Source organism: Mobula birostris, chromosome 10 (assembly GCF_030028105.1).
Source record: "Mobula birostris isolate sMobBir1 chromosome 10, sMobBir1.hap1, whole genome shotgun sequence".
In the NCBI taxonomy this organism is placed as follows: Eukaryota; Metazoa; Chordata; class Chondrichthyes; order Myliobatiformes; family Myliobatidae; genus Mobula; species Mobula birostris.
This window is the reverse complement of record NC_092379.1, coordinates 110,682,578-110,705,383: the sequence shown is the minus strand read 5'-3', so window position 1 is coordinate 110,705,383 and position 22,806 is coordinate 110,682,578. Positions and strand designations below refer to the sequence as shown.

Genomic DNA, 22,806 nt, shown 5'->3' with positions numbered 1-22,806 from the left:
AAAATCAAAACTTTTATCTTCAACAATGCAAAAAGGAAAATGAAGGGGGAGGGAGATGCAGAGTTATAATTAAAACAAATGTGCTCATAAGAATGAATTTGGGCTGCTCATTAATGTAAAGCAATAGCTAGGTCACGACTGTCATTGATGTTCTAACCCTTTGAGTAATATCTCAGTAACATTTGGTCTATAAGACTACCCCATGTCTGCACCATAAATAAAGCCATCTATGGACTAAAGATGCCAGGAAAACTAAATGTAATTGAAATTTTTTTTTCATTTTAATGATTTTGCAGATGATCTGCTAGAATAGACCATCCATTAAATCACTTCTGCAAATTTAACTGCGAAATCTGGCTGCTTCCCTGCTATCTCCTTTAATCTGATCCAAGACTCTGGCTGTGAGATTATATTGCTTTACTGACTATATTATTATAACGAGGGAAACTATATACACTCATCCTACGACACGCCACTTTGATCAAAAGCTTAAGACTGGCCTATTTTTCTCCAACATCTGTTCAGTACAGAATCAGGACAGCATGAATGATTTCTTACTGTAGTTCACCGTTAAAGTCCTTGCCGGTTTCTTGCCAAAATCATTCAGCAATTTGTAGCATCCATATGTTGCACTACAAATCTTCCACTTGTCATTGACTACAATTCAGGCTTATGTTAAAGCCCAAAAGAAAGTGCAAGCGGTGCTTACATACACAAAACAATTTGTGGGATTTTGTTCTTCCCCTAGCCTCCCAGCACATCCTTATGCAATTCTCAGTACTTAGCTCATTCGCAGCTCAGCAATTTCATTCAACCCACAGTTTTGTCTTTGCCCGCTTCTTTTACTATTCTGGTTTCCGTAGTAAGATCTCCTTCACTTTTCTAAGCTTTTTGAGAGAGATTTCAGCTAACTGCAGTAGTTCTTTGGAAGATCATTCTTCTGTATCTTCACAACATATCATACAAATGAGTATATGATTTAGAAGCAGGAATAGGCCTTCCAAACCCTTAAATAACTTCGTGGTTGTAACCTCAACCCTGTATTCCTATCTATCATTTAGTCTTCCTCCCCTTTACATATCCAGTATCTGCATCTACCTTAAAAATATTCAAGGGTTCAATTTCTAACAGCCCTTGAGAAGGAGTGTTATGAAGTCTCCAAATTTTGTTTGTCTACTCGACCAGCCCATTAAATTAACCTTTTTTTTAAAAAAAGACCTTTAAAGTTTCTGACTTTGATATTTCCAATACTTTAGAGTTTGCCAGTGCCATCGCACACTTTTATTGATTGAAGCTAGGTAAGGAATGTCGGGAGATAAAATAGTATTTGTAGAAGTAGCTATTTAACAGTCAGAATAGACAGAGTAAGCCTAAGAGTCTGTTTTCATGATGCGTGACTCTGTTTCTCGTGCAAACCCCCAAGTCCAACCCAAGAGTGGGATCCCATCACAATTGTTTTTCATATTAAGGAATAATACAGCTGAGAAATTGTGGTAACAAAAGGCATATGAAGTCAGAAATAAATTGCAGCCACGTTATATACATGGGCTCCTTCATGTACTTCACCACCGTTCGCAAGTGAACACACAATAGTGTCAGCCCTGCAAAAGGTATTCCTCCTTTCACCATGCTAGAGGAAGTCAGCTGCATTACAGAAGATGACCAGAGGGAGATTGAGCAGACAGTTTAGGAGGAGGCTGGAGATGGGACACAGGTTGGATCACAACTGACTCGGCTCATAGGAAATAAAAACAACCATCAATCTCCATTCACAAAATTTAAATTGCTTTCTTAACAATGGGTTTGAGATGCATTTCAAACAGTACATTACATTAATGTTGCATGAAATGAAAGCAACTTTCCTTTCAAATTAAAAATATCAGCAGGAAAAACTGTACATTGTAATACCAGAGTATTCATAACCCTCACTTTAATAAACACAAAATGAACAAAAACAATTGCATCCTCAGGGCCAGTTGTCATGCTAGTAAACCAGAACTCAAAGGGAAAATAAACATTCTCCAAGTCAGGTTTTTTTTGTTCTATGGTTGAGTTTTATTTCCTCTGTACACAGTAATGTGTAAATCTTTTATGAGATGCAATAATAAATGGAAAAGTAACTTGACCATAAATATTTGGAGTACAACAGCTGGGTATCAAAGACTTGACAATTTACAAAAAAAAATGCATTTTCCACACTTTACAGAGGCCATAGTTCTGTACAGCACCACATATTTACAGATATCAAATACACTAATAAGCAAATTGCCCCATTTGACAGGCACAGCTACAATGACACCTTGATGTTTGGGTTTAAAAAAAATCTTTTACATGCAATAAGCTGATGAGGTTGCCTGCAGTACTCAGTGCTGGCTGCAATGACAGCTGTAATGGTCTTATTGTGACTAACCCAAAACATCTTTAAGGCACCTCAGTACATTTATGACATATGCAAGAGAGACACCACAAAGAACATCGTTGCTTTTGGAATACATACATGTCGCGCACAACAGGAAGCATGCATCAGTATTCATTACATCCAAGTGTGTAAGTAAGACAGAGTTTGTAAATGCTGGCAATTTCAGTGGAACAGTAAACATGGATATGCATAGGTCAGTCAGCATTTGCAAAGAACTAAGACAGGTTTAAAAAGCTTGTCAGAACTGAAGAAATAGTCACAGACATCTCATCAGTTGTTGGCACACCAGTTGTACTTTCTATAATTTTCTGCTTAATATCATCACATTTAAAACAGACTCCTCCCATTGGCTTGAACATCTTCATGCATTTCACCTCAGTGTACATTCAGTAATCACAGCAACCCCCACCCCCCCTCAAAAATTTAAATCGCTATACCTTATGTAGTGTAATGGAAAAAAAATTAAGCTAGTTTTCAAACAGACATTTTGACCACAGCACAGATTTTAAAAACATTTAATGTAAACCAATGTAGATCAAGAAGAAAGCCATCTCATTAATGTAATAAATATCTAATAGCATCATTAATCATTGTTCAAGTCTAAAAGGCTAATCCAACGACATTTAGGTTTTGTTAACCGGTTGCCAAAATTCTACAGGAAATAGAATTTGTCTCAAACAGACCTGCAAGTACTGTTACTTTGAATTAAGTCAATGTCAACTGGCAATATCAATGCCTGCAGTCTAAGACAAGGTGGAAAATGCCACTGGCACGTTAAGGCAATTCTCTTGCAAGATTGGTGTTCAGGCACATTGCTGGGAGAAATTACTCACTGCCTTATTCTGCATGCCACCATTTTACACCTGAAATAACATAATATGCTCATGAAAGAGTAAAGCTTCTATTTGTACTGTTCCAATATCCCTCATGTACAGAAAATATATAAAAACAAATTCTGCAAAAATTGAAGCATGTAATATTAAGAATGCTATTTAATTGGATTACTGTTAAATTTGTAGTTCCTCAAGAATTAAATCCCCCCTGATAAATAGCTTCAAAGGAATTAATGCTTTGATTTTGAAATAAGGACATCTCACCATATTTTATGAAGTTAAAGACAAACTTGCCACAAAAAAAATAAGTTACAAGGATTTAGATTAATCATGTAATATTTGGAATGAACCACTGAAAAACTGATTAACCTTTACATGTAATTAAGCTGTACAGTTCTGTTTCACCAACAAGAAATTTATAATTTGTAACAAGATTTACTGCCAGAATATCACAAATATCAAATGCAAAGCTATAGAGGTTTAAAAAAATAAAATGGTAATAGCAGCAGATCTTTGTGATGTGCCTACTTGTATTATTATATAAAGCATGAATAAATCATATTGTTTAAAATACTCATGTACTTGAGGTGGCACAAATTACTGGAAGACCTGCTTCATAAGATCCACATGTCAATCCTGCACTTATTAAATAAATTCCATCTAATGACTAATCAAGTAATAAGTGATATTAACAGACTGTTAACAGCTACAGGATAGAGCCCCTTACTGAAATATAAAATTAGTGCTGGAAACACCCGGCAGAACAGACAGCATCTGCAGAAAAAGAAACCATTTAATATTTCAATTCTGAGATCCTGGACCCAAAATGTTAAGTAAATGGCTGAGTGTTTCTTGCACTTTCTGGTTTTATTTTAGATTTCCAGCAGAGTTTTTTTTTAAACTATTTTCCCAGGGTATTTTACTGGCTTTGTTAGAGCACAGCAAATGGGAATTTCAAAATATTCAAATACAGAAGGGGCAAATGATGTTCATAACACCAATGGTGAATCTTCAATTCTCTCAAAAATTTAATCCCCTTTATTCTGAAGAGATGCTACTGATGATGGCAGTAAATGTGGGCAAATGCACACCTACTATTTGTTTTAGTTGTGATGCTACCTGGAATTCAAGCTGTACTTAAAATATTAACCAACTATTTATTCTTCCTTTCGTCTCCCTTCTCTTTTAAAAGTGATTTATCTCCAAACATTGACATTTTGAAAAATGTCCACAGTCTTTTAATAAATGGCATGAAAGGATGCACAATACAACTGCCTGAGCATCTAGGAAAGATGAAAATCAGAAAAATTGATAGCTTTTACACTGATGCTGAGTGTTCCTGTGCATCCTCTGAATATAACAATTCATCTCCATATTATCTATGTACGATGATTTGGCAACACCCACTACATGGACTAATTGGCCACATAGATAACTAATCAAAGAATAGCAACATCCCAAAGTTTGTACCGTCATCTTTATATGAAACTTTAGGAAGGAAAGAACATTAGAAAGCAGCTTGTGGCACCAAGGCAAATGAATGCATAAAGCTTGCATCACAACATCGTGGCATTTTACTCAATGCTTTAGCTGGCTAGAAAAGATAAATAAAATGAAGTATAAGGAGAAGATGCATAGTTCTTGTTTTTTTGAAGAGATTGCCTGATACCAGCTACAATTTCCAGTCTCATTGTGTGTGTATTCAAGTAACAACTCTGAGATCATACAAGACACACACAAAAAAATGTCTTGGACTTATATGCATAAATTCACAGGTGATTAAGAAGGTGTTTTCTGATAACAGTCTGGAGCAGGAATCTAGGCAATGTTTCTCTTTACCCATTTTACTCATCAGGAAGAAAAGTATTGATTTTACAGTTGTATTAAGGTTATACATGGAAAATACATTATAAAGTTGAGAGATGTACAAGTAAGAAATTTATAACCTTTGGCTTGGATGTAAAGCTTGAGAACACACAAATGAGATTTCAAGCTTGATGCTGCTGATTTGTTAAACTACTGGAACTGCAATCTTGTACAATACAATTAAAGAAAATCATTCCAAATTAGGAACAATTTTTTATTTAAATTCTAACATTCATTACTTCTTTTGGATAAATTTAATCAACAAATATTGCTGAGATTTACAGGAAGCACATAACTGCATAGCTATATTTCACAACAGACAGTAGCACTATATATTACACAAAGCTCAATTCTACAAACTTTATGATGTTTTCAGTTTTGACAAATAATTACTTCAGTTATGGAAAAAATATTTTTCAATTAGAATATCTTTCTTTCTGACATACCTCTGGTACTTTGCACTATAATTAATCATGAGACAGGAATTGAGAGAATTAGATAAGCACCTAGCAGAAATTACTGGACAACAAGCAACAGCAACAATACATGTCTACTCAACTTTCCCTTTTTTTTTTAAAGACCTGTTAATTTGACAAATCAGATCTAGGACAACTTGCCTGAATGACTCAAAATTACATCAGGAAGGACACTGACTATACTCTTCAAGCAAATCAAATTGGAGCTTTTAAAAATCAGTGTTTATAAAAATCAGAACTCAGAAATATAGTAGTAAGGTTCTAAGAGGAAGTAGAGTCCAAAATTTGACTACTGGGAGGAACCAGAGGATAATTAACATTTTTTTTTAATTGACTGGAAGGCTACTTGTCTTGGGATTCCACAGGACTAAATAAATCCTTTCCTTTTTGTGATGCCTGCAAAGATCTAAAATTAAATGCAACATAGTTTAGAAATCTGCAAAAAATATATGATGATGTACAAATATCAAAGTCTGAATGGTACACAGAATGATTCTAATCTCAACAGAAAATTCAAAAAGATTAGGTAATTAGAAATTTATAGTTGAGAATAATTACTAATCATTCAGAAGGGATTTTGACTGCTCCAAAGTACAACAGTGGTAGTAAAACTCACACTTTAAAAAAGTTCTTGTAAGAACACGATTTGCCACACCTTACAAAACTAGGATCCAAAAGCAAGCAAGCCAGACAGCACTTTATTGGCTGTAAGGGATTCAATGGTCTGAACAGCTTCCTTTACACAAGTTTTTAAGATTCACATGCAAGTGCAATAATTCTTTGCTGAATATATATTTAGCACAATTATTAAACTAACCCTGGCAATTAGCAGTTTTATTTAAATTAGGTAGCCAAGTAAAAGCTCTCATGAAAAGAAAGCTGATAGTGCTGACTCGAAAACCCATAACTAAGTAGAAACTCATTAATATCCAGTTTATCAGATTCTGAAATCCACATTAATGTTTACTCAATTAGAATGAGTACAGAACCTGTACAAAAAGAAACTCAATTTATGGAAAAGTAGGCTGAAAAATACATGAAAAATTCCTGCAGTTAATTGCAAAACAAAAGTTTGAATTCCAACTTTTAAACAGTCACGTTTGGTTAATTTTAGCCATCCCAATACTTCCGCATCAATACAGCAGCAGTTTATACCAAAGTAATGGAAATGCTCTTAATATATAAACCACATAAATTGTTTAACAAAAATCATGCAATTCACATTCTAAAAATGCTACAGTTACTGCTTCACTAATACTTTTTATAAAAGAATATTATTCAAAGCCTTTGGTGAATACAAAACAAAACATTGTGAATTTACAAATTGGTAATATAACAAAAAAAAAACCCTCAGGCAACACAGCTTTCTCCAGCAGTTTTCTCTCCACATAATAAGTTAAAAGATTACACATCCATGAGTAGTGTTTCTATTCCACCCTTCAGGAAGTTCCACACTAAAGGGCACTTTTTGTTTTCCTTGAAACATAGTATTATTGGCAGCTGTGCAATGGCCAGTAAGATCCAGACTGTGCTTCCGACTTCATCTTACTTGAATGAAAGGGAGATCGTACCCGAGCAATCTCTCCAGTGCCACACCCTTTACCAGCAAGTTCAGAATCAGAATACCTAGTCAAGGATGCAATTTTACAGAAATCTTCTTCCCCACTTTCCTTTAAGGAAACACATACCCCTTTGCCAGTAGTGTTTTCTCTTGAAGAACTATAAGCACCCGTCTGCAACGCGAAATCATCATTTTGTAATGGTAGGTGAGAGGGTCTAACCAATTTTCGTGAATTATGAGGCATCTTATTGTTAATTACGGGTCCCAGATTGCAGTTACAAGTCGGCTGATTTTGAGCTGCCTGTTTAACTACATTGGATTTACAGTGTAAACACAAATCCCCAATCCGATTAGTGTGCTGTTTGCCCAAGTCTGTTTCAGAGGGACATAAAGAATTAAATGATGCATTTCTCTTATCTGCAGACACAGGTTCTTCCCTGTACTTGGCGAGCTGCTGTCTGGACCAATGCAAACCATGTGCAATCTCTGGGGTTTCCAAAGAAACAATTTGACTACTTCGTTTGCCGAACCAGTGACAAGCAGATCCTTTCCTGCCATCCCATTCATATGGAGGAACATCAGGAGACTGTGGGGTACTCTTTGATGCTGCTGTGACCTTTGACAGATACAAATCAGTAAGTTCAGATTCTAAGCTGTCAGTATCAAGGGACCTGCTCCTTCTGCTAACTGATAATGGAGCTGGCAGTGAAGGATTTAGTTTATAAAGACTGCTATGCCGTGGAAGACTGGCAGCCCCCCAGCAAGTGCCAAGGGAAGTAGTCTGGGCACAACTTGGAAACATTCTGTCGTCACAATGGTGATATTTCTCCAAGTAACTGTTATCAAAGGCCTCATAAGATGCAGAGATTTCCTCGTCCAAGACCATTTCACTCTGCTGGTCACATTCTTCTTCATTCTCAACATCAACAACGTCAAAAGTTACCATAGCTGGCAAAGCATGTATATCCTGTGTGAGTTGAGACCCTGAATCAGAATTCCCAAGGCCTTCAGAAAGATTGGGATAAAGTTTTCTGTTAGCTGTGAATTCAACTAAAGCCTGTGAGTAGTTGATGGCTTGTTCAAATTTCTCTTCGGTTTTTCTCATTTCTCTACCATCAGAAGAGCTTCCACTTAATTCATTGACCACTCCATTGGCTCCTGTGCTGTTCTGAACCAATTTCTTCAAACTATGATTCTCACTAGTTTTCATTTGTTGGCCCCATTTACCACTGTTTTCATTTTTGCATTCTTGTGTACAACTTGCTCGAGACATATTACTGTGAAGTTTTGTTAAGCTGTAGCTTTCACACACACTCCGCTTACACATCAAGTATTCATCAGTTTCATCCGGACATAATCTTTGGATTTTTGTCCAGTTCTGCCCATCAGCCGCCTCTGACAAGTACTCAGCTTTCACTTTTCCATTTTTGTTCAGACTATTTGAAATAAAAGGTTCTGCGCACACAGCAGCTTGTTGATTTTTGGCAATAACACCAAGAGCGTCTGCCCCAATTTTACTAAATTCAGTCTCAAGTAGATTACCAGAGAATGCTTCCTTTCCTCTAACAGAGAAGTCTTTTATAAAAGTCATTTTCCCATTTGACTCCCAACAAGTCAACTGTTGCTGTAGGTGGGCTATTCTGATCTCATCTTCCTGAATAAAATTAAATTTTTCTTGCTCTGAAGGAATCATAATGTTCTGTTTAGTTGGAATACAAGGAATATTTGTATCCACTGGCAACGAAAAGCTTAAAATGGATGTAAGTGAGGCACCCAGTGAAGGTGGCTTGGTTTCGAAAGATTGTTCATCACTTGGTGGAGAATTTATAAGACTATCATTCTGCTCAAAGAGTTCATACAAGGCATCTCCACTATAGCTATCCCTTGGAAGTCTTCCATTTTTACTTTCACTAATACTGTCGCCCCCTTCCTCCTCATGTCCTGGGGTGGTAGAGTCATAATAACCTTCATCACTATTTGGTGCCGATTCCTGATGGTCACTCTGTGGTGTCACCAGCTCACTACTATTGATTGCACTATCAGTGACACCTCGCAGAGCACAAGCATCCGACAGGTTAATATGCAAAGCAGAATGCTCCACATCACTGGGTGATCGCAAACACTCACCACCATCTTCGGCTATATTTTGGCTGCTATCAAAGACTGTCGCTGTCCCTGTCGCTTTCTCCCACAGCACTTTAAGATATTCATCTTCAACCTCATCTGGAGTTGCCATTTCTTCCCCACCACCCTGATAGGTAACCAAACACGAGCTCCGTTTCCCAGCTGTTCTACTCCTCTCACCCGATACTGTGCTTTCAGCGATGCTATCATCGTCATGGTCAGCAATGATGTCCCCACAGCCTGTTAGAGAGTCAAAGCTCTTCAGTGAAGTCACATCACCAAAAATCAAGCTGACTTGATCAAAGGAATGCACAGATGGTGGGTCATGATCTATGCAATTAGGTTTTACAATATCAGGCATGCTACCAAAACCGGAGTTCAGATTAGAAATAGCACTACCAGGCTTCCTACTTAATGCCTTAGTTTCGCCCACACTGACCTTCCTTACCTCTGCAGCAGATGTCTCAAACTCATTCCTCTTGTTTCTCGTGCTATTTTCAATTTTTAAAGCACCTGACTCAGAGAAAGAACTTATACTATTTGCAGTTCCAATTTTATCTGCTGAATTGCTTGCTTCTGTATAGTTCATTTTACATGAAGGCTTCAGGTTTAGCTCCACCATGCCCTTTTTAAATTCAACCCCAACGACTTGTTCTCCTGCGGCTGGTTGTTCCGTATGTGCAAAATCATCAGCAGCATAGTTACTGTCCTGTGGGTCTCCTTTCACAGAATCAACAGCTTTGTTCTTTTTGTGACGTCTGATGCTACTAAAAAGACCCCTCAGGCCCTTCTTCGACCTCCTCTCATTTGAGGGCTTATCTGTGCTTCGTTTGTGAGCAAAACATTCAGAGTTCTCCAATTCTACAGATTCACTTTTATGGAAATCAGAGTTGATGTTGTTATCTAGTGCCAAGTGCTCACTTTTAGAGCCACGCAAGCTTCTTGATGCTGCAGAACTCCAACCAGATGAATCATTGTATCCACCCCACACAGTATCAAGTCCTTCTTTTTGATTAATATCCAAAGTCACTTCACTGATGCCATTGAGAGTTTTGCTTTTTGTGATTCCCTTTTTGGAGAATCCCTTTACTTGTCCTTTGTTCTTAATAGTGAAAAAGCTAGGTAGTGCACAAATGCTCTTCTTTCCTCCAAACAATTTAAAAGCAGTTTTCTTAAGCTTCCCAGAAGACTGTTCCGTATCACAGGCATCAGTAGAGTCGTATGGTGCAAGCACAGCTGCTCCCAGGATCTGGCTCCCTCTGGCAAGTTCCCCACGGCCAGGAGACAAAGCCTTTGTTCCGGCTGTTTCTTCACTGCTGCCAGTTTCCATGACAACTGTGTCTATACACAGGTGCAATCAGCTGTAAATTAGATCAGTTGCACAACGACCCACAACTCCTCCACAAAGTCTGTATACCTGCTCAACCACCATCATCCTACAAGGAAAACAAAGAAAAAATTAAGTTCTAAACAAAGGCAGCAAAACATCCTGTTTTTATATCATTTCTGTTTTATAACATTCCTGACACCTTCGGAGTGTGGTCATATTATTATAAAAAAATAAATATCATCAGCTTGGGATATTCACTTCCTTGGGATATAGAAATATTATAATTTAATAGAAGATCTCCAGTAAATGAAAAGCACAATGGAAAGACAATGACAATTAAACATGGAAGACAAAATAAAAACATACTTCCAAAAACAAATTTATTTTCTGTACTCGGCCAAGTTTTCCCCCTGTGGTAGGACTGACATCTTTCACCGAAGAAATTTAATTATGCCTTGACATTAAACATTAAAGAGCTATTCAATTGCACACTTCTTTATAATGAAGTTTGATCTCAATGTTCAAGCGATTTTACATTTTAACTGATTCACCAAACAAAATTATGAACATCCTACACAATCCACCCACCCTCACTAAATTCCCAGGTCTCTCAATTTTGCTATTGTCTGAAACCTTACAATTCAAATTTGACTTGGTTTCCTATATATTAATTTTCAATAAGTACCAGAAACCAGCAATGTTATAAGTAACACTGCATTTACAAAGATGAGCCATGTGAAAAAGATGTTCAGCACCTTTAACTCACAACATTTAGGCCATAAATAGCTGCAAATTGACAAGTGCTCACAAATATTCTGAAGACACAACAGGAAAACAGGACAGAGTACACAACATACAACGTTTACAAAGCCTCATAACTAATATGCCTCAGCTCAAAAGTGCATGTCTCTGTCACTTGTTTTCTTTTCCTGGAGTTCCAAGGTTGAGTGAAACATGAGAATTTTAAATCACAATCTTATCAGGGTGCTTAGGACATGAAATCATCCAATGTCTTGTTTTTAACTAAACTTACCCTTTCCCTTGGTTTCAGGTTGTAATTTTACAATCCTGTAACAGCTTGCAGTAGTTTTCAGCAGTTTCAGGAGCATTATTAACTGCACCAACCCTATTCCCTCACAACAAGAAAGCAGGTCATTTTCACTTCTCCTATTTTCACTTCACAAGCCCCAACACCTCCCACCTTTTATCAATTCAAAAAGCAGCAGAGTGTAACATTTGAGAAACTGATCTGAGACAGATGAAAATGTTATTCCTCTCCAAATGGGAAAGTTGTAGAAGTAATACAACACTCATTTGCTTCCACAGAGACAAAAGGTGTGTGTCTGTATTCATTAAATACGGGTTGATTACCACTCATCCGAAGTTATAATGTCACAAATGGAAAATGCCACAAGGTGCTGGAAAGGTTCCCAGGCAATGCGCAGGGCTCTGCACACCAGTTCTGAAAAGTGACCCAACATATGTAATGAACAAAAATAGAAAAACATTGCATTAATCAAAAAATGAAGTTCTCAACCGTATATTGAAAGAGTGGACTCGTTAGCATTGGAGTGAACATATGCTGCTGAACGGTATGCTGATCATGAAACAAGCAAAGATCTATCATGATGAACTGAAAATTGAAGATAATTGTGAATATTCAGCAGGCTGGTTGTAGAAATTTAAGAAAAAGCATGGAGTTTTTTTAAAGATTTGTGGTGATAAAGCAGCAGAGAAATTCATCGATGAATTTGCCATTATCGTTGCTGATGAAAATCTAACACACTGAACGGCTATATCAGTACACGTGTGATGAACAAGTTTAATACAAAGACTGCTTACTGGTAGCACAAATTCAGAATCGGAAATGATGGTGATCCTAAGCTATCTCGTTATATATTCCAAAACATTAAAAAAAATCGGAAACATTTCCAGCCTCAAGCATTTCAGGTCAGGGGTACTCAACCTGTACTATAATACCAAGTGCATGCCAACCATCGAACAGAAAATTTCAATACAAAAAGGCATAGAAATTGACAATGGAAATACTGTAAAACAAAATCTCAGTAGATAAGGTAGTGAGGAAGGTGCATGGCACGCTTGCCTTCATTAGATGTGGCATGCAGTACAAAAGTTGGGACGTCATGTTAAGTTGAAAAGGGCACTGGTAAGACCATAGCTGGAGTATTGTGAGCAACTCTCTAGGTTGTTTCCAGCACTGGAGGGTTTGAGTTATGAGGACAGACAGAATGGACTACTGTTTTCCCTGCATCAAATGAGGCCAAGGAGTGACCTTACAAAATCAAAGTCGAGTAGATTTTATTATCATGTGCACCAGCACATTTAAGCTCATAGTGTAGGACCTCAGGCTTCTGTACCTCCGTGCAAGAAGACAGCATGGCCAAAATGGTGGGGATCTTTAATGATGAGTGTTGCCTTGTTGAGGCAGTGCCAAGAGTGGGGACGCATGTGCCTGTAATGTACAGGGCAGAGTCTGATACTCTGTAGCTTCTTACATTCCCCAGTTCAGATTACTGGACTAGACCACAATACAGTCAGTCACGATACATTCAAGTAACCATCTGCAGAGGTTTGTTAAAAGTGTTCAGTAACTTGCCGAAACTTTTTAACTTCCAAAGAAAACAAAGACACTGACACACTTTCCTTATAATTGCAAATGTGTGCTGGACCCCAGACAGGTAACCCAATCTGTAAACAGTCAGGAATTTAAAGCTGCTGATTCTCTCTACCCCCAATGCCCCAATGCAGAGTGGCACATGTTCACCTTCCTGAAGTCAATCAGTACTTTAATTTTGCCGACATTGAGCAAGAGGTTGTTGTTGTGGCACCACTCAACCAGGAGCCCTATCTCGCTCTGGTAAGCCAACTTATTGCCACCCGTGATGCGTCGAACAACAGCAGTGTCGTTGGCAAATTAATAGACAGCGTTGGATATGTGTTTAGCCACATAATCACATGTGCATAGAAAGCAGAGCACAGAGCCAAGCATGCAGCATTGTGAACCTGGGTTGATAATCAGCGAGGAGGAGATGATGGTTCCAATCCTTACTACTTGAGGTCTGCCAATAAGGAAGTTGACCGCCAAGATGCAGAGGTCCACATCTTGAAACTTTACACGTTTTGATACATCTTGAGGTAGATCGTCAAAGCCTTTTTCCTACCTTAGGGAGTCCACAACTAGAAGGCACAGTTATAAGGTGACAGCGGATAGGCAAGTACAATGACAATGTTTAAAAGACATTTTGAAAACTACTTGATCAGGTTTAGACTAATATGGACCAAATGCAGGAAAATGAGACTCACTCCAGAAAGCGTCGTAGTTGGCATGGATGAGTAGGACAAAGGGCATTTTTCTGTGCTCTAACACTGAAGTACTCATACTACATACACCATACTACACGTTGCAATAAACCTGTAATTACAAATAGATATACATTTCCTTGGAAGTGCCTGGTATGTGCTACCTGGGGTGGTAGGAGAGGCAGAAACTCTGGAAGTGGTCCTGCCGAAGGGTTTTGGCCCGAAACTTTGACTGCACTCTTTTCCTAAATGCTGCCTGGCCTGCTGGGTTCCTCCAACATTTTGTGTGTGTTGCTCAGAAACTTTTAAGAGATGTTTAAATAGGCACATTAATGAGAGGAAAATTGAAGATGCACATTGTGTAGGCTGAGGGGAATACCGGGGTTGTTCATTTCATTACTAATTTAATTGATTCAGCACAACATTGTCGACCAAAGGAAGGGCCTGTTCCTGTGGTGTACAGTTCTATATTCTATGTTTTAAAACATGATTTGTAACAAATGAGTCCTAAAGGATCTCGGCCTGAAACGTGGACTGTTTATTTCTCTCCAGAGATGCTATCTGACCTGCTGAGTTCTTTCAGCATTGTGTGTGTGTTGCTTAATTATTCTCAATTCTATGGTAGCAAGTACAATCATGCTACAATTCAGGACTTCTGAGTAGAAGCAGCCCAGAAATAATATTAAAAAATTGTACCATGGGATAAATAACCTGACTGACCATGAAGTTGATGTGTTTTTAAAGTTTTGTTGATTTTACTTCCCCCCACACCCGAGATACAGATCCACTGCTAAAACAGCTATTCATTGAATGCAAGAATATAGATAATATGCAGGGAGGCTGGGTATGGGCTAACAACATCACACATGGGGTTACCTTAAGTGATATGTTTCCTTTGCCAGTCTAATTATAGGAAATATATCAACTATCACAGAACACAGGATGCTGTCAAAGTACTTCTACACTGGTAAAATGTCAAAGACAGCATACTACCAGTCATGACAACATGACAATGAACTGATTATTGATGTAGATTGTGAGATAAATATTGGCTAGGCTACCATAATCCTCTCATTCAACCAAAATTGTACCATTCAATCTTTTACAATCACCTCCACGAACAGACAGGCCACAGATTAAAGAAGAATGTGATCAGAATTGCACAAAACTAATCTCAGCATTTAACGAGGAAGACTGAAATAGGAGAATTAAATACAAGCAGAAATACTACCATTTAAAAAGGGCTTCAAAGTTGTGCCTTGAGAAAAGAATATCAAAGTAGCTAAATTATGATAGAAAATGGCAGAGGAGTGGGGAGCTTTGAGAGTGTAAGGATTTTGCTAGAATATCGATTTGAAGGAGGGCTTTAGTCCCAGAGGATTGTGGCCAGCTGCAGGTCCCAATTGCTGCCACAGTGAGAGCACAGAATGAACCAAGATCATGAGCTTTAGAACCAAATCAAGCAATGGGTTTATCTAATAAGTCATCAGTGGTCCTTTTACTGTAAATAAACAATATTAAAGGTGTTCATAAAACACAAAGGACTAGCATTAAGCTGATGAGGCAATGAAATGAATACACTAATATCAACTGTCAAGTTCATTAGCAATTTATCACAGTGATGTAACAAATCCTCTGTTTCAAGATGTAAAGTTTCTCGCAATTCAGTGGTTCCTTTTTCCAAATGACATAAATGAATCAAACTGAATTTGAGATAATCAAAGCAGCAGGGATTATTGATTCTTAGTAATATGCTACAAGCAACAGATGCCGGTGCAAACTGAAATAACCTTTAAACAACAGAGCTAAAGATCCACAATTTTAAATAGACTTGATGGGTATTATATACAAGTAAACACTGCTAAAAGGAGGCTGGAAATAATTACAATGATAAATATTACAAATCTAAAAAAGTGTATATCCCAACATGCATAGGCCTAAAGACAATAACCATCATGAGCATATCCACATAACTGCTATCAGAAAATTTACAAAGAAACACTCTGCCCTCCAACAGAAACCAGGATATAAACTTATTTTGAAAATGTTTGCATCACTAGGTAAAATATGACTATTTTAATATCAACAGAAACTAAATGAAAAAAATTGGAATCACAACAAATTAGTTATTAAAAGGCTAAAACAAAAAATATGGGTGATGGAAATATGAAATAAAACAGAAAATTATGAAAATATTCAGGTGAGGTAACAAACACAAAGTAGTAAAACATTTCAGGACAAGTCATCTCATCTGGGAAAGATTTCAGCCTTTCTTTTAGAAAGACAAACTTCCCAAATTGAGTTATACAGCAACAATCATGAAGACCAGCAAGAAGCAACCAGAACAAAATCTACGATTATTGGTTAAGGAGTATGCGATTTTTGGGGAAACTGAGAGCAGGGATTTGGTACCAAACTTTTTAAAGTTAACAGCAGTGGTCTTATTGTGGTAAGTGCCAAAGTACACGTTTGTACAAAGATGGCCCACCTTCTACACCCTGCACCAACAATACAAGTGTTGAACACTGCATTCCCCGGTCATTTCAGGTCAACACCCTCCAGAGTCCACCCCTACCAACTGAAAGCACCAGATGCAAACAAGGTGTGTTCCTTCTTTCCAATGGCCACCATTTAGATCTGTGCATAAAGAACCCTGCAAGGAACACTAAAAATGTCATGTGGAAAAGTAAACTGAAAAAGGAAATCTTAAAAGAGACAGAGTTAAAATGCACAAGCAGAGTCTGCAAGTATGTTTTCAATGGCTAACCTGACAGCATCAGGCCACTTGAGGTACCCCCATTCTACTCAAAAAGAGCATTTTAAAATTTCAACACATTTTGTTTGGCTAGAAATCTGATAGCTGACCAATCATTATTGTTTTCTTAAACTTCAAGCATTTTGTTTACTATTGACTTGACTCTGGATTCTTATACTCTCATATCCATAAAATTCTGTGTTTGTCTTTAAAACACTTACTCAAGCGTCAGCTCAGGTATCAACTGACTAATGAACTTCCAGCTTAAAGTTCAACAACAGCTTCCATCTAAGGAAAGCTAATTTGACAGGATGTGCCTGATAATGCAATTGCCAGAAGTGTTTCTACTTTTGGCTGGACTTCCCACTTGGGATGCTGCAATCTCCAACAAGACTGGCTCAATATCCAAATATTGGTGTCTTGCATCAAAAGCTACTCACTCTCCAGGAGTGGTAGGAGGGAGAATAGAACTTGGGCACAAATATAAAATTAGTAAAGCCTGATGACATCTGATCATAACAACAGTATGTATTAGACCTGCTACTTATATTTTAGAAACCTTTAACATTAGGCTAACAAAACTACAGTGTATTCTGGTTAATTGGTCCATCATATAATCTCTGCAGCCTTTGATTTCGGATAACTCTTAAAGAACAAAACCTAATTGAGAAAAAACCCTGTATTTTGGGACAGGAGACTATTGCTGAACAGTTTATAATGAGTGTCAGCATGTGAACTTGTCTGACTGTTAGGAACTATAGAGTGAACAGATTTTAAATAGCATCAGTTGCATGCATTTGTGGTCAAAGAAGTGATTTTTGTCATTGACAGTTGACAAGAAATTAGCAGTAAGACAACTTAGAAATGTTTTGCTCACTGCGGTTTCAAGCATTCAGGATTGCAGATGCCAGAAACAACCAGGAGTGAAAATGAAATGATTTCACTACTACGTTAGGAACTACTAAGAATTTGAAGGCATCAACAATTATTTTGAATGTTACAATGAAAGTGAAGATTTGGAGGATGCAATCATCAAAAGCATTGTATGAAGGCAATCCATTATCTGCAGCTACATGCCTGCACTAATTTTGTTAATTTACAGCCAATCAAAAGAACATGGCAGCGTATTGGTTGTCTGCCGTATCCAACAATGACAGTGAAAGCTGTGCGGGCGAGTTTTTAAAAGTAGAAAAGCTGCTGCATTGAGACAGTTACATTCTCTCAACCTCGGAAGTCCAGGTCAAGTGGTACAAGTAGTCATCTTCGTTGCAGTGGATAACCATTACTTCTTCTGTACCTCATCATGCTCTTCGCTCTCCACAAGACTTTGTGAATTGCCTTCTTGGCCATTGGATCCCACTGCTGATCACCTGCCCGCTGGGGCTGACCATATGCTAGGACATACACGTCCCTATTTCACCAGGGCATGGGGCCCACCAGCTTCCCTCACCTGGTTTAGCCCACCCGTAGAAGCAGTGTACCAGGATGTGGCCACTGTCACATGCAAGCAGCTGCTTGGAGCCACAGGTGAGAGCTGAGCATCCAGTGGAAACTGAAGTTGAGTGAGCTGCCCCAGAGTGGACACGACAGGCCCCTTTACCAGAGGATGCTACCTCTCCCTGGACAACCCATACATGGCAGTGTACAGTGAATGAATTCCAGGATTGATAACCATCAGGAACTAATACACAGTTTTATAATACTGGTAGCATTGGTAGTGTTCTAATTTGTTCTGTATTTCACTTAAACACATAATTTTTTACTCAGTTAAATGGTAGTTTGTATATTTTTTTAGACACCTTTTTAACCATTTCCATGAAACTTTGACTGATTGGGACAATTAGACAAAAATGTACTGGACCCGATGCGTCCCAATTAACCAGAATCCACTGTATTGCAAATATTTTCCAGAGCGATATACAAACAGCTGGAGGACCTCAGCAGGTCAGGCAGCATCCATGGAAGGAAATAGGCAGTCAAAATGTCTTCAATGTCCCAATGAAGGGACTGAACCCAAAGCATCTACCTTTATCGATGGCTGCCTGAGCCACTGAGTTTCTTATAGCTTTTTGTACATTGTTCCAGATTTCCAGCCACTGCAGTTTCTTGACCAAATATATTTTCAGAGGTTTTTGATTGACTTTTTGAATATTACTTTTTCAAACAAAAGAGAAATTACATTGCAAAATAAAGTATTCCCTGGTGGCTTTTGTCACTCCCCCATCCTCTTTCAGCTTTCCTGTAGTCCTGGAAGGAAAATTCTTGTTCCAACACAAGATCACTCTATCACTAAAATAAAAGCCATCACTGTCTACAGGTAGGATTGTAGTACCATTAAATCCTCAATCTAAGATTCCATAGTGAAACCTTACTTGACAGAGCAAAGGTGTTCTGTTGCCTGTGAAGAGCTGCAGATATCTAAACTAGGCCAGTATCTTTACCAAATCAGGGAATACACTAACCTACTAACACCCAAGAGGATGCAGGATCCATCTGGTTAAAAATATTACAGGATAATCTTGGGGAACTACGGAAAATTTAAATTTTGTTAACCGTCCATTATAATGGATAGGAAAACTTGTCACCAATTGAAACAAATAACACATTTCAACAAAAAAAAAGACAGGTAACAACCTTCATCTTCATGATTTCTTTATTTCCAGGTATTTGATCACTTCACCAAAACTTGAGTTTCATGGCAATAGCTTGTTAATTGCCCCTATAAACCAAAAAAAGTTCAAGAAATTGTTGGTCAGTGATCCATACAATATAGTACAGTAGTTAATAAAATGCAGTTCACAACAATGCCAGAAATGCAGTGTCAGCAACACTATCAATCACATCCACAGCAGCTTAGTATGGCAATCTCTGCCCAAGACTGCAACAAGTTGCACAGTTACAAAATACAGCCCAGTCTATGGCAAAAACCTGTCTTCCCTCCACTGATTCTGTCAACACTTCCCACTGCCTCAGGAAAGCAGCCAACATAATAAAAGAACACTCCCACAAGAGTCATTCTCTCTTCTCCACATCCCCCCCCCCCCATCTTCAGGCAGAAGATACAAAAAGTTAAGAATATATACCATCAGGCTCAAGGACAGCTTCTATCCCACTGTTATAAGACTCATGAACCTCATGTACCATAAAGATGAACTTTTGATCTCTCAATCTACCCTGCCACTTTTTGTCTCTGTGCTACACTTTCTCTGTAACTGTAAAACTATACTCTGCAATCTGTTATTGTTTTCCTTTTGTACTACCTTGACGTATGGAAAGATTTATGTGGATGAATTGCAAACAAATCTTTCCTTTCTATCTTGGTACACATGATAATAATAAACCAATTACACTCTTTGTTATGCATCTTTGCTAGCTAGAATTATGTGAATGTATTAAAACCTAGCAATCTAATGTACAATCACTAAACAGCAGAACTTTAAGTATATAGTGTGAGAAAGATTAATTACTACATTTAAATTAATGTCTCTATAAACAGGAAGGCATAGTTAGCAATACACCTTGTTTAAGCGAGTTTAAATAAGGTTGGCGGACTACTCTTAATGATCTTTGTGCGAGGTGCATCCAAGACAGCATAATGAGGTCTCTGGACAAAGTGTGTTCACCTTCACAAATTACCAGATCTGACTGGACAAGTGTCTTGGGGATATAAACATAACTATTAGCAACCCTACTCATCTCTCCACACCCCCACTGCACTCTCCTATTCCACACCATTCCTAAAAAACATAATAGCCTTAGCATTTAAATTGTCTATACTTTCTGGGGTTAGGATTTCTATAGTACAAATAATGTACTGATGCACTGCATTACCTATCCTAAGACTATTAGTGCAACCTACTCTGCAACAATTGCTGATCGAAGCATTTTATTATTTTTAATAAATGCAAAATAATTTACCAATGAATAACTGTATTGACATCCCTGATTCAAAAAATGTTTTTTTTGATTGTTTTGGCCATCTGGTCAAACTACTAAAAGCACATCTCCTCACAAGTTATAATCATAAAAATGAAAAGAATTTTGAATTCATACTAGCTTTCACACAAAGCCACGGCACTTCCTCCTCCCAGCCAGTGATAATCATGTTGTTCATCAAGTTTCATTTATTCTATAACGGCAAAGTCAAGTTTATTGTCATATGGACAAATACATGTATGCGAGATACAATTTTTTTTTAAAAAATGTACCTCCAGCAGCTTCTTGGCATATAGCAGCATTCACAAGCATAAATTAAACACTTTTTTTAAAATGAAAAATTAAATAGCTCAAATTTCAATTCTACTATTCTCTAACATCTAGCGAACACTGCATAATACCACGATATTCAACAGTTTATGCACATAATTCATTAAAATGAACAAATATTCAGATGAATAGCCTCAGAGGGAATGTTTTTTCTAACAATTCTGCTGGAGCTTGGCACCCGCACGCAGCAACGCCATTGGCAACCAGATGATCATCAATTTAACCTCAGATTCCAGACACTTTAAAGAATGCTTGGCTCCTCACCAAGATACAGATACAGATACACTGGGTTTCTTTGGCACACTGGCACTAAAGCAAGAAACATCTCCTTCTCGGTTAAAACTCGTCCCTCCAGACTCCGGGTACAATAGAAATTTCATACAATTGCCGTGATTACAGTGAATTGAGTAAGATCTTAAAGGGGTAAATACAGGAACGAATCCGCCTGTTGATGATACTGATGGAAACTTTCAGGAGTCGCTGGCTACACGGATGGCTTTGGTGGGTGGCGCTGAGAGAAGGAGCTTGCGGTTCACTCGCAGCCTCACCTGCGGAGGGAGGGTCTCTCTGCTCGGCATCGCATTCCCAGGCGCTGCCCCGGCTCCGGGCCTGCTCCAGCCCAGCCCGGGTGAGAAGCCCCACATTCACATTAACGCAGAGCCACCATGCGCCCTCACTCTGACCCTGCTGGCCATCTGTCACTCACCTTCGGCGCCTAGATACCACTCAACTCCACCACGCCGACCCCAGGACCACTCCAAACCACTCGGCCTCAGTCAGGCCTTCTCTTTGATGACGCCCAATCCATAACTGACAGTCCGTGCCGTCCAATCAGCGGCGTGATCGGCCTGTCAATCTGGATGGTGTAGGCGGGCTTTCCGTCTGCCGCAATTCCATGCGAGAATGGCAAAACGGCGACCTGTGAGAGGATCGATGGAATGGGGTGATGCAAACGGAGAGGGTCAAATAGGGTCAGTGCAGGAAAGGACAATACTGTAGATAAAATTCAATGAAGAAGAGCATTGGTCAGTGTGGACAAGAAAACGATCTACAGAGAGAAACTGTAAACTGTATCAGTGCAGACGAGCAGGAGAGAAGTGGCAAAGTGGGTCAGTGCCGACACGGAAAACAGTGCGAAGCCAAACAACATCAATGCAGTCAAGAAGTAATAGGGAGTTACAAGGAGTGGCCGTTCAGACAATAGTCACAGAGAAAGGCCAAAATCGGTCAGTGCATGTCGGGAAAGTACAGCTAGACGTGAAAAATGCAGACCAGGGCAATAGACAGAACTCAAACTGGACGAAATGCAAACAAAGAAAAAGAGGGTCTTAGTGAAACAAAGTGTACGTATTCGATCGGATGTTATTAGATAGTTGTGCTGGAAAATTCAGTCCTTTGATAGCAAGGGTTAATAGTGATGGAAAGGGACGGGCTGGGCATGTTAAAACCAGAGTTTCATATTCAAAGGCACATAAAACATCGAGCAGGAAATTACTGGCTTAAATGCTTAAGGCCAAATTGGATGGATTGTGTGCAATATTGTACACAAAGGAATGTGTGCTATTATTTCTCCTGAGAAACAGTTGGGAATGCATTGTTTTCAGAGAGAGCAGTATCATGACAAGTATGACTACAATTTGCTTGAAGAATGGTCTGAAGAGCCAAAACAGTAAGGTTATATGACCATAAAATCAAAACATGATGCTACGCAATTACTCCCTCTACAATTTAACGTAGCTTGGCTGAGAGCCAAGAAATTGTCTGGACTAATTTAGTAAAAATGGTATTTTTGAACTGCGGGAAGAGAAATAAAAGGTGCATTCACTGTTACGATGTTTATCTATATCGAGCAAGA

The 22,806-nt window shown here is 38.4% G+C and overlaps 1 protein-coding gene across 3 annotated transcripts; it reads right to left on the bottom strand.

Moving 5' to 3' along the window:
• Window positions 1–1,701: 1,701 nt before the first annotated feature.
• On the bottom strand, window positions 1,702–21,744 carry amer1 (APC membrane recruitment protein 1). 3 transcript variants are annotated; one of them, XM_072270821.1, is made up of 3 exons: window positions 21,658–21,744; window positions 19,320–19,404; window positions 1,702–10,715 (listed from the first exon to the last, which is right to left on the bottom strand). In XM_072270821.1, the coding sequence occupies exon 3, from the start codon at window positions 10,607–10,609 to the stop codon at window positions 7,085–7,087; it is 3,525 nt and encodes a 1,174-aa protein (XP_072126922.1). In that variant the 5' UTR covers window positions 10,610–10,715; window positions 19,320–19,404; window positions 21,658–21,744; the 3' UTR covers window positions 1,702–7,084. The 3 variants fall into 3 exon arrangements, with proteins under 3 accessions (XP_072126922.1, XP_072126923.1, XP_072126924.1); XM_072270822.1 differs by lacking the exon at window positions 19,320–19,404 and having other exon boundaries at window positions 21,658–21,739; XM_072270823.1 differs by lacking the exons at window positions 19,320–19,404; window positions 21,658–21,744 and adding an exon at window positions 21,500–21,637.
• Between the last annotated feature and the right edge of the window lie 1,062 nt (window positions 21,745–22,806).